The sequence below is a fragment of the Pelodiscus sinensis genome, chromosome 10 (assembly GCF_049634645.1).
Source record: "Pelodiscus sinensis isolate JC-2024 chromosome 10, ASM4963464v1, whole genome shotgun sequence".
NCBI classification, from domain to species: Eukaryota; Metazoa; Chordata; order Testudines; family Trionychidae; genus Pelodiscus; species Pelodiscus sinensis.
The window spans coordinates 38,377,358-38,389,654 of NC_134720.1; the positions used below are offsets into that span (position 1 = coordinate 38,377,358).

Genomic DNA, 12,297 nt, shown 5'->3' on the forward strand with positions numbered 1-12,297 from the left:
TGTTGCTCAGGGGAGGGGACAGCCTGTTGCTGGCAGGGGGAGGCACTTTTCCTCTGCCCGGCAGCTCTGCGGGACCCCAGTCGGAGCCGGCCCGAGGAGGAGGAGGATCCTAGGACCCAGGTGAGCGAGCCCGGGAATGCTGCTGCACATGTGCGGGAGTTGCCTCACCCCGTTCGTATCTAGGGATCCGACGTAAGTCGGATCCATGTAAGTCGGGGACTGCCTGTAGTTCAAATTAGCGTTTTGCTAATTCGAACTAGCATGTCCACATTAAGTGGACCCTGAACCGGGGTTAAGGATGGCCGGAAGCAGTGCCGGCAGGGCATCAGATGAGGACTTAGAGCGTGGAGCTGCTGCCTCAGGCTATCCGAGGGCTGTGCTTAAAGGGACCCGATCCCTACCTGGACAGACAGTTATCAGGGGTGCCACACTGGGCACATCACAGCACTCGGCCATCAGACCGGCTGCACTTGCTGCAGGCTGCCATCTGGGCAGAGGCAGCAATTGGGGGGCTGCAGGAGAGCTTCCACCCCCAGAAGCCCGCAGAGCCAGCCCAGTCCTCCCCATCGGGGGCTCGTACCCCATTCCCCCCTCACCTCCTTCCACTTTCCCTTCCCTAGCCCCCCTTCCTGATGTACAAAATAAAGAAAACGTGTGGTCAAAAATAGAATCTCTCTTTATTGAACAAAACTCGGGGAGACTGGGAAAAGGAGGTGGGAGAGGGGAAGAGAGAGGGTGGGAGAGGGGAGGGCAACTAAAATGATCAGGGGTTTGGAAGAGGTCCCATATGAAGAGAGGCTAAAGAGAGTGGGACTTTTCAGTTTAGAAAAGAGGAGACTGAGGGGGGATAGGATAGAGGTCTATAAAAGCATGAGTGGTGTGGAGAGGGTACATCAAGAAAAGTTCTTCATTAGTTCCCATAATAGAAGGACTAGAGGACACCCAAGGAAAGGAATGGGTAGCAGGCTTCAAACTAGTAACAGAAAGTTCTTCTTCACAAAGCAAAGAGTCAGCCTGTGGAACTCCTTGCTGCAGGAGGCTGTGAAGGCTAGAACTAGAACAGAGTTTAAAGAGAAGTGAGATCAAGTCATGGAGGTTGGGTCCATGGAGTGCTATTAGCCAGGGGGTAGGAGTGGTGTCCCTGCCCAAAGTTTGTGGAAGGCTGGAGAGGGATGGCACGAGACAAATGGCTTGGTCACTGTCTTCGGTCCATCCCCTCCAGGGTCCCTAGGGTTGGCCACTGTCGGCAGACAGGCTACTGGGCTAGATGGACCTTTGGTCTGACCCAGTATGGCCATTGTAAGCTCAGGGCTCAGGGTCGGGGGTCTCAGTGGACCACCTTGATTTTCATGCACACCTGCTCCTGGGTGGCCAGGCTGGCAGCTCTCCTGCCCTAGACGGCCACTTTCCTGTGCCTAGTGCGGAGGTCGTGGACAAGGTCCACGAGGTCCACACTAGACCAGGCGGGCGCCCGCCTCTTGCGGTCCCGGGCAAGCTCCCGGGAGCCGCCAGCCTGGTCCCGGGAAGAGGGAGAGGGCTGGGGGGTATCGGGTGGCTGGCTTGAGCCGTGCCAGGTGCAGGGTCTGCTAGCTGGGTGCTTTAAGGGCTCCGGGGCCGGGAGGGGGGGCAATAGAGTTTCCCTGGTGTTGGCCAGAGTGGCCACCAGGGAAAGCTGGGGAGGGCAAGCCTCCCACTAGTTTGAATTAAGGGGCTACACACCCCTTAATTCGAACTAGTAAGTTCGAACTAGGCTTAGTCCTCATACAATGAGGTTTACCTAGTTCGAACTAAGTGCTCCGCTAGTTCGAATTAAGTTCGAACTAGCGGAGCGCTAGTGTAGCGCCTATCAAAGTTAATTTAAACTAACGTCCGTTAGTTCAAATTAACTTTGTAGTGTAGACATACCCTAACTGAAGTGTAGGAGCATAAGCTTTCATGGGCAAAGACCCACTTCGTCAGATGCATGTAGTGGAAATTTCCAGAGGCAGGTATAAAATATGCAGGCCAGAATCAGGCTGGAGATGACGAGGTGGATCCAATCAAGGAGGATGAGGCCCACTTCTAGTAGCTTATCTGGAGGTGTGAATTCCAAGAGAGCAGAAGCTGCTTTTGTAGTTAGCAAGCCATTCACAGTCTTTGTTTAATCCTGAGTTGATGGTGTCAAACTTGAAGATGAACTGTAGCTCAGCAGTTTCTCTTTGAAGTCTGGTCCTGAAGTTTTTTTGCTGCAGGATGGCTACGTTGAGATCTGCAATTGTGTGTCCAGGAAGATTGAAGTGTTCCCCTACAGGTTTTTGTACGTTGCCATTCCTAATATCAGATTTGTGTCGCCGCTTTTGCATGATTTTAAATGACATTTTATTCAGAAAGAGTTTCCCCCATAATTAATGTATTGAATAACAACCTTTAAAAATTGTAATACAAAAATGAACACAGCAATGTTTAATAAAAAACTAACAAACAACCTTATTAACCAATGGCCCAGCTTCAAACTGTCAGCATTTGCATATTCAGTTTTCAACATGCCAAAGGTTTTATACTTTAACAAATAACCTCATCACAGATGATGAAGAAAGGGGCAAATTGGAGGTATAGGCAAGTGAGGAGAAGCTTTAGCTTGGAACTGGTAGATAAGCATATAACAGTGCTAAAATGTTACTAAAATTATAATCAATAAAACAGTTAATAGTGTTGGTATTTAAATTATCATCCTTGGGTTTCAGTTAAAAAATTCCTGGAAAAGATTGGGGCAACATATGCTCAGAGGTACTGTTCCGGCTGTCACCAGACTCAGGAAAGCAATACTATATTTGATTACACCAGTGACATTTTCAAGATTTTCTATACAACTATTTAGAGCTAGAAACATAAATTTTCTTTTAACAACGAAAGTTTAGGCTCAAAGCATGATTCTGCAGCAATGAGCTGACTCCATAGCTGTGGACTTGCAGACTACAGGAATTCCTATATATAATTTGTTTCTGGATGATACTAGAAGCCTATGTTTTTAAGTTTCCATACATACTTAAGATATATAATGTTTTTATACATTTCCATTATTTTTGTTGTGTGCTATATACTACCAAAATGCCACATGAATGCCTGTTTTGCAGACTGTACTTTAAAGAGCATGTATATTGAAACAACAGCAAAATGTTATGAATTAAATATGATATTCTAAATTAATGGATTTAGTATGAAAAGCCAAGATTTCTGTTTTTTTTTTTCAAAACAGAAAAAACTGTCACCAATTTACTGCACATAAATGTTATCATGGCCAATGAAACCAAAACTTGGGGTAAAAATCAAATATTTTGGCAGAAACTACCTGAAGGAATTTTGCAACATGTTCTGCTCCAACATCTGTTAATATGTTATATCTAAGATCCAGCCCTGAAAGGCAAAGAATACAGAAATGAATAAGACTAAACAACACTTCTTAATAACTAATAGGATCCCTACATGAAAGAACAACTAAGACTCAAAAATATTTCTTATTTCCCATTTATAAAATGATATGTAGTAATATGAGACAACATACCTGTAACAAATGTGTTATTGCTTAAGATGAAGGCCAGAGTTCGAAAATCCTCATCTGTAACTTTTTGTACTGGCACCAAACGGTTATTTCCAGCTATTTTTAATGTGATCCCTTTTGTCAATCTGTTATAATATAGCAATACTTTGAAACATAAGGATGGCATGAGAAAGTAATGCTATACAAAAGTATTAATTTTATATGTAAATTAATTAATACAATTACAACAGGTCAGAGATGCAATGGTGCTCCCCCACAGAGAACAATGCTAATTAAATTAGCTGTAATTCATAATTGTTCATTTTGGCAGCCTGATACACTACACTGCCACAATGCCTCACTTAGAATTTTAGCAGCAAAATGATTCAGGAGATTATTCTGTAAGGTTAATTCTCTCCTTTTTCTTTACCCCTTCATTTTCCTTTGTTTTACTCCATTCTACCCTCAATAATCAAGCACAGAAGAAACCAGCTCTCTTTCCATTTTCTCTATACCATCTTTCTTAGGACCAACCCAAACACACAAATAAATGTGTTAGCTATAGCCAGGCACTCAGATGCCACAGAATATGATACAAGGAGAAAGTCCTGGTTACACGTCTTAACACACTTAAAACTGCCTTCACCAAACAAGGATACTCCACCAGAGAAAAAAACAGCTAGGAGTATTGTGACATCTTAAAGACTAACAAATGTATTTGGGCATAAACTTTCATGGTCTGGAACTCACTTCATCAGATGCACTCAGGCTATGGACCAGATCACTCAAATACCCCAAAAGAACCTGCTTCAATACACATATAAAACTGTGCTGCACCACACATACATCTATTGTCCCCCAGCACGCCACTGGAACTCAAACATGATGCCATCAAACCACCACAACGCAGACTCGAAGGGGATCCCATCTTGAAAGAAATCTTTCCTGAACCTCCACTTCTGGCCCTCAACTTCTCCAAGCTCATAATCAGAAGCAAGATCTCCACAGAACAGGACACACCAACTCAAAGCAGCACTGGATCTTGCCAGAACAACAATACAAAATATGCAGACATATCTCCACTTCTACAATGATCAACACCCTCCCCACATACACACACACAACACACTTTTCAAGATGGGAGGTTACTCATCCTGTGCAGTAACTGGAGTTCTTCAAAATGGTCATCCCTGTGGGTGCTCCACCTGAGGTGCTTGAATGCTGTTATGCCTCTAATTGGAGATTTTAGATAGCAGTGCTCATGGTAGGTGGCACACAAGGGGCACCGATGCGACATTTGAAACAGCTACTCTGACTGGGCAGTCGTCCATCTCATTTCCTTCTCTGATCTGGATGTAAATTAGTCTGAAGCAGAAGGGAGGAAGGATGGGTGGTGGAGCACCCAGGGGGACAATCATCTTCAAGAACTCCAGATACTGCACAGGGTGAGTAACCTTCACTTCTTCTTCAAGGAATGTCCTTGTGGGTGCTCTACCTTAGGTGATTATGAAGCAGTAGTCATATTTGGTGGTGGGAGCTTTGGAAGATGTGAGTCAGTGACTGAGAGTACTGTTCAGCTGAAACGGGTTTCGGAGTCAGCGAAAGCCTGAATGGCACAATGCTGCGTGAATGTGTGTGCTGAAACCCATGTGGCATCCTTGCAGATGTGTGAAGTTGGTACATCCTGTAGGAGTGCCATTGATGCTGCCATGGCTCTTATAGAGTGAGCCTATATGTTGGGTGGGGGCTTCTTTTGAGATATGGTATATGCTAAGTGTATAGAGTCCGAGACCCATTTGGATAGTTTTTGTTTTGATGTGGGTAACCCTTGTGATCTCTCTGTATAGGAGACTAAGAGCCGTGGAGTTCTGTGGAAGGCTTTTGTGCATTGTAAGTAGAAAGTGAGTGCCCTACGCACGTCTAAGGTATGAAGTGCTGCTTCCCTGTGGTGCTTAAGGGGTTTCGGGAAGAAAACAGATAAGCATATTGGTTCGTTGCAGTGGAACGAGGTTAAGTACCTTTGGGAGGAACTTGGGATATATACGTAAGATCACTTAATCCTTATGGAATATTGTGTATGGGGGGGGGGGGTCCAACATAAGGATGTAAGTGACTGATTGACTTTCTGATAAGCATAAGCTTATCGGATAGTCAACTAGTCCAGTCACTTTCCCCCCCACATGCTGTCTCCATAAGAGAGAGGCAGCGGGGGGAGGGGGGGGGCGGGAGCAGGAGCCAGTGCTGGGGAGAGCTGGTTTAAAAGCTGGTTCCCCCCAGCACCATCTCCATGAGGGGCAGAGCAGGCAGGGAGTAGTGGGGACCAGGCATGAGCCGGGAATCAGCTGATTCCCAGCTTGCACCAGGTTCCCTCAACTACGCTTTAGCCTTTTAAATGTATTAAGAGCCTGTCAGGGGAGTTAATCTCACTGCGGCTCCCCTGCTTATCAACTAATCGACTAGTCGATGGAAATTCCTTAAACTAGTCGATTAGATGACTAAACTAAATTTAACATGCCTAGTTTGACATGAGAGCTCCCAGCTACCCTGTTCTTCATGCAGAAATGATTGCGACCAGGAAGACAACCTTCATTGACAGCTGTAATAGGAAGCAGGTGGCTAAAGGCTCGTAGGACTTGCCCATAAGAGTTCTGAGAATGAGACTCAGGTCCCATGCAGGTGTTGGGTCTTTTAGTGGCAGAAACATATTGTGTAGGCCCGGTAGGAATTGTTTGATGGATGGGTGAGTAAAAGCAGAATACCCTATAGAAGAGGATGGAGAGATGAGATGGCAGCAAGATGTATCCTGATAGAGCTCAAGGATAGACCCATGCGGTGCAGGTCTAAGAGGTAGTGTAATATCTGTGAGACCTCCATATCTGCCAGAGTGCAGTTATGGTCCACGCACCAAACTGGGAACAAGTGCCATTTCTGTTTGGATGTTTTTCTGGTCTGTGGCAATTCATGGGGATCTGCTGTACTGGTTCCAGGAATGCCCTCTCCATGGAAGTCAACCAGCTAGCATCCACCCATGAAGATGTAGCATCTGTATGGTGGGATGGTATCTGTCCGTTGCATTGTGAAAAATGATGAGGCAGCATTATGCTCATCTGTAAGAGGTATGGGTACCAAGTTGTCTGGGCCAGTTGGGAGCTACGAGGATTACCATTGGTCAGGGAAGACCAGAGTTCAGCGGTTATCTGCAGAGTTCATCTTCCATCCTGAGGCGCTCAAGGATGCTGGTCATCTGCACTCTGCCGTCGCTTTGCTGGCCGCCTACCAGCTGCTCCCACTAGCTGACTACCAGCCATTCCTGCCAGCCACCTGCTGGCCGCTCCTGCCAGCCACCTGCTGGCCGCTCCTGCCAGCCATCCTGCTGGCCACTGCTCCCACCAGCCATCTGCCAGATGCTCACTCCTGTCAGCCACCTGCCACTCCTGCTGCTGTTCCCACTGGCTGTGTGCCAGCCACCCCATTGGCCCTGTGATGGATTTGGCTCTAGGCCAAACCTAGTGATTTCAGCTCTCTGTCAGTTTCTCAGGGTATGTCTACACTACCCTCCTAGTTCGAACTAGTTCATTCCACGAGGAGTAACGGTAGTTCGAACTAGGAAGCCTAGTTCGAACTACCTAGTTCATGCCCTGTGTAGCCGCGCTGCACGGGGTTCAAACGAGCGGGGTTTTAAAAATGGCGGCGCCCCGCTTATGCAAATGAAGCCTGGGAAATTCAAATCCCGGGCTTCATTTGCAAGTGCGGTATGCCTACATTACCCCGCTAGTTCGAACTAGCGGGGTAGTGTAGACATACCCTCTGTGATTTCAGCTTTTGGCCCACAACACAGGCTAACCAAAAGATTCCAGCATCCACTGGAATAACATTTTAAAATAGCAGAGAGACTCCTTATGGAATCTGTTTTAATTCTATCATTAGAACAGGGCGGAGGGAGGGGAGAAACAGGTTCAACCAGTCTTACAGCTCACGTTTGGGGAGAATGTAGCCTGGTGGTTCATAGCTCTGCCCTTCCCCTCAATTGACTTCACAGTGTCTGGAAGAGAAAGCCTTGTCCACCTGAGATTCTTTACAATGACAATGTCTCTCCTTTGACTGAGTTAAACACAGTTTGCTTTTTTACATTCCCAATTACTGCAAGCATTGGTGGTCATATTTTACAGTTCCTACATTTAGGGTTAACATGGTCTGTGACTCCTCAACAGCCAAATTGGTTACAATAGGCAAAATAACATTCTGACAATTAACCATCAGGCCTATAGCAACCTGCCTGAACTATATTTACATAACCACATCCAGGATTTCTTTCCAATTACAGCATGAACTGTATTTACATAACACCTGAATACCTTGCAGGGCTAAAGAACTGAGTGAGAATAACCACACCCAGGATTCCTTTCCCATTGATTCAGACTCTGCTTACATGCTGTTTGGCTTCCTCCAGGCCCATTGTGCTTAGACTACTTACTTGGTGGCCCAAGTGTGCTCCCCAGCCCAGTAGCATCCATGGTAATTGTTAGTGATGCTGGCAGTCGTTGGAAGGGGACCTCTATGCATACATTGTCGTGCAAGATCCACCATGTGAGTGAGGTCTTTATCTTGCCTGGCATAGTAAGACGTTTGTTTATATGATGGATATGCAGCCTATATACTGTGCGTAACCATGCCTGGAGGAGCTGCATGTGGAGGTGGGCACATGGTAACACAAACGTGGCTGCCACCATATGTCCTAGAAGTTGTAGGCAGTGTCAGGCTGTTATTTAAAATAAGCTATTTATTATTTCCTTACGTTATATCTGCTTTCTCAGATTCTTCAAGCATGTGTTCAATGAAAGGGTTTTCTGGCTGGCTCAACACTTGGCAGGCTTGCAAATACTGTTTATGGAGACTTAGGTGTGTTGACATGACAGCTTGAAAATAAAAACAATTTAGAAGACAGTTTTATACATTCATAATATGCCCATCATAAAGAATCTGGGGCCCCCTACAAAATTGAGAGACAGCAATGAGTCAAAACATACTATGGATTTCTAGTGTGCAGTATAAGTTTCTATATGGATAGTTAATACATGGCAAACTAGAGCACTGTAGATTTACACTATTTCCTGTGTACTAACTCTCCATACAAACAAGTTTAGCGTGATCTTTAGTATTAATGCCAAGTAAGAGTGTGTTGCAATAATGAGATAGGGAGGATCCATACACATGCATCTCTGTGATGAGGCCATAACAGAGGGGAATACTGCAACCACAGCCATTTCTAGATGGAAAAAAAATGCATTACAGGCAACTTCAAGCTGCGAATTAGTATTTTTGGCTCCTTACATCAGTGCTTTGATATTCACCAGGAGTGCTTTGTGACAATAAACAGCAGTGCAACGTACACAAGTATTGCATCGTGCAACTCACTCTCACCCAGCACAGTGTCTTTTGAGAAATTCTGGATATGCCTGGTGGAGGCATAAGATGGACAGGGTGATTGAGAGCAAGGGGTCCAGTTCCTATCATGCAACTTTCTCTATCCCATAATGTCATGCATTTTGGTGCCCTTTTAAAAAAAATCCTACAAAACTCCACAGTATTTCTTACTGGCTCCCATCTCTGAACCTTGGTGCCCATAAAGCTCAGAGATATTACACATTGCAAACACAATGATTCTCTAACATTTGAAGAGCTTCAAGGACTGCAGCAACAGAGGATGTAAAAATGTATTGAAGGACAAATTATTGAGGGATATAGCAAGAACCAAATTCGTGTCCTTAGAAGAGTTCATGGAACAGCTGCAGATGGAGCACCACCTCTGAGCCCAAGAAACAAGCAGTGAATGGTGAGAGGAGGAGGTTACTTACTTTTGGTGGTAACTGAAGTTCTTCAAGATGGGCATCCCTACGGGTGCTCAACAGCAGGTGTCAGTGCCACAGAGTGGATTCTTCTTAGTGCAACGGGGCCGAGCATGTGCAGCATGCAAGGCACATGGGCGCCTCTCAGCACCACTGCAAATGCATGCCCACCCTCCCCTCTGTTCCTTCTCTATCCAGAGCCCAGCCTGGTGGAAAAAAATTGGGTCCAAAGCAGAGGAGAGGAAGGCGGGAGAGTGGGGGGAAAGGAAGTTACTCACCTTGGTGCAGCAAAAGCAGTTCTTTGAGATGTGTGGAATTGCTTAAGGTGATGGGATTGCTTAAAGGACTGCAGGTAGAGGGGCTTCCTCCGGTGGTATGTTATGGGAAGCAGCCCAATGTACAAAACAAGACCATTTGTTACTGTATGTCTTTCTTATTGCAGGGGCCCTGCTGTGGAGGAGCACCTCCTGTACCTGGTCTGAGCACTATAGTTTTATGCCTGAGAACCATCAAGGTGCCACGCCTAGAGGTGAAGCATAAGAAATTGTGGATAGAATCATAGAATCCTACAATACTAGTACTGGAAGGGACCTCAAGAGGTCATCGAGTCCCCTACCCTCGTGGCAGGACCAAGTACTGTCTAAACCATCCCTGATAGACATTTATCTAACCTACTCTTAAATATCTCCAGAGATGGAGATTCCACAACTTTTATCTAACCTACTCTTAAATAACTCCAGAGATGGAGATTCCACAACTTCCCTGCGCAATTTATTCTAGTGTTTAACCACCCTGACAGTTAGGAACTTTCTCCTAATGTCCAACCTAAATCTCCCTTGCTGCAGTTTAAGTCCATTGCTTCTTGTTCTATCCACAGAGGCTAAGATGAACAAGATTTCTCCCTCCTCCTTATGACACCCTTTTAGATATCTGAAAACTGCTATCATGTCCCCCCTCAATCTTCTCTTTTCTAAACTAAACAAACCCAATTCTTTCAGTCTTCCTTCATAGGTCATGTTCTCTAGACCTTTAATCATTCCTGTTGTTCTTCTCTGGCCCATCTCCAATTTCCCAACATCCTCCTTGAAATGTGGTGCCCAGAACTGGACACAATACTACAACTGAGGCCTAACCAGCGCAGAGTAGAGCAGAAGAATGATTTCTCATGTCTTGTGCACAATACACCTCTTAATGCATCCCAGAATCATGTTTGCCCTTTTTGCAACAGCATCATACTATTGACCCATATTTAGCTTGTGGTCCACTATAACCCCTAGATCCCTTTCTGCCGTACTCCTTCCTAGACAGTTGCTTCCTATTCTGTATGTGTGAAACTGATTGTCCCTTCCTAAGTGGAGCACTTTGCATTTGTCTTTATTAAACTTCATCCTATTTACCTCAGACCATTTCTCCAATTTGTCCAGCTCTTTTTCAATTACGACCCTATCCTCCAGATTAGTCGCCACCCCTCCCAGCGTGGTATCATCTGCAAACTTAATAAGCATACTTTCTTTGCCAATATCTGAATCATTGATGAAGATATTGAACAGAGCCGGTCCCAAAACAGACCCCTGCAGAACCCCACTTGTTATGCCTTTCCAGCAGGATTGAGAACCATTAATAACTACTCTCTGAGTACAGTTATCCAGCCAATTATGCACCCACTTTATAGTAGCCCCATCTAAGTTGTATTTGCCTAGTTTATTGATAAGAATATCATGCAAGACCGTATCAAATGCCTTACTAAAGTCTAGGTATACCACATCCACCACTTCTTCCTTATCCACAAGACTCGTTATCCTATCAAAGAAAGCTATCAGATTGGTTTGACATGATTTGTTCTTTAGAAATCCATGCTGGCTGTTCCCTATCACCTTATCACCTTCCAAGTGTTTGCAGATGATTTCCTTAATTACTTGCTTCTTTATCTTTCCTCGCACAGAAGTTAAACTAACTGGTCTGTAGTTTCCTGGGTTGTTCTTATTTCCCTTTTTATAGATGGGCACTATATTTGCCCTTTTCCAGACTTCTGTAATCTCTCCTGTCTCCTGTGATTTTCCAAAGATGATAGCTAGAGGCTTAGATAACTCTCTATCAGCTCCTTTACTATTCTAGGATGCATTTCATCAGGCCCTGGTGACTTGCAGGCATCTAACTTTTCTAAGTGATGTTTAACTTTTTTTTTAATTTTATCTTCTAAACCTACTCCCTTCCCCCAGCATTCACTATGTTAGGCATTCCTTCATCAGACTTCTCGGTGAAGACCGAAACAAAGAAGCATCTCTGCCATTTCCAAGTTTCCTGTTACTGTTTCTCTCTCCTCACTGAGCAGTGGGCCTACCCTGTCCTTGGTCTTCCTCTTGCTTCTAATGTATTTATAAAAAGTCTTCTTGTTTCCCTTTATTCCTGTAGCTAGTTTGAGCACATTTTGTGCCTTTGCCTTTCTAGTCTTGCTCCTGCATTCCTGTGTTATTTGCCCATATTCATCCTTTGTAATTTGTCCTAATTTCCATTTTTTAGATGACTCCTTTTTTATTTTTAGATCATGTAAGATCTCATGGTTAAACCAAGCTGGTCTTTTGCCATATTCTATATCTTTCCTACGCAGCAGAATAGCTTGCTTTTGGGCCCTTAACAATGTCCCTTTGAAAAACTGCCAACTCTCTTCACTTGTTTTCCCCTCAGTCTTGATTCCCATGGGACCTTACTTATCAGTTTTCTGAGCTTACCAAAATCCGCCTTCCTGAAATCCATTGTCCATTGCGGGGCTTTGGTTCCCAGTTGTAATAATATGCTCAGATTGTGATTCGACAATATAAGGTTATTCTGTTCAGGTAAGGAAACCACGGTTGTTGAGGCCAACAGGGGGCTATGAGGATGACCCTTGCTTTGTCCCTCTGTATTTTGATGAGTACTCTGTTGAGGCGGGTAAAC

General features: G+C 44.8%; 1 protein-coding gene across 11 annotated transcripts in view; it reads right to left on the reverse strand.

The window, feature by feature from the left end:
• Window positions 1–12,297, reverse strand: part of LRRC34 (leucine rich repeat containing 34) — a 62,579-nt gene that overhangs the window by 21,435 nt on the left and 28,847 nt on the right. For all 11 annotated transcript variants that reach the window (XM_075937929.1, XM_075937923.1, XM_075937924.1 and 8 more), the window contains 3 exons: window positions 8,313–8,433; window positions 3,542–3,663; window positions 3,329–3,393 (listed from right to left, as the gene is read on the reverse strand). In XM_075937929.1, coding sequence (XP_075794044.1) covers window positions 3,329–3,393; window positions 3,542–3,663; window positions 8,313–8,433 — 308 coding nt within the window. The remainder of the gene's footprint in view (window positions 1–3,328; window positions 3,394–3,541; window positions 3,664–8,312; window positions 8,434–12,297) is intronic.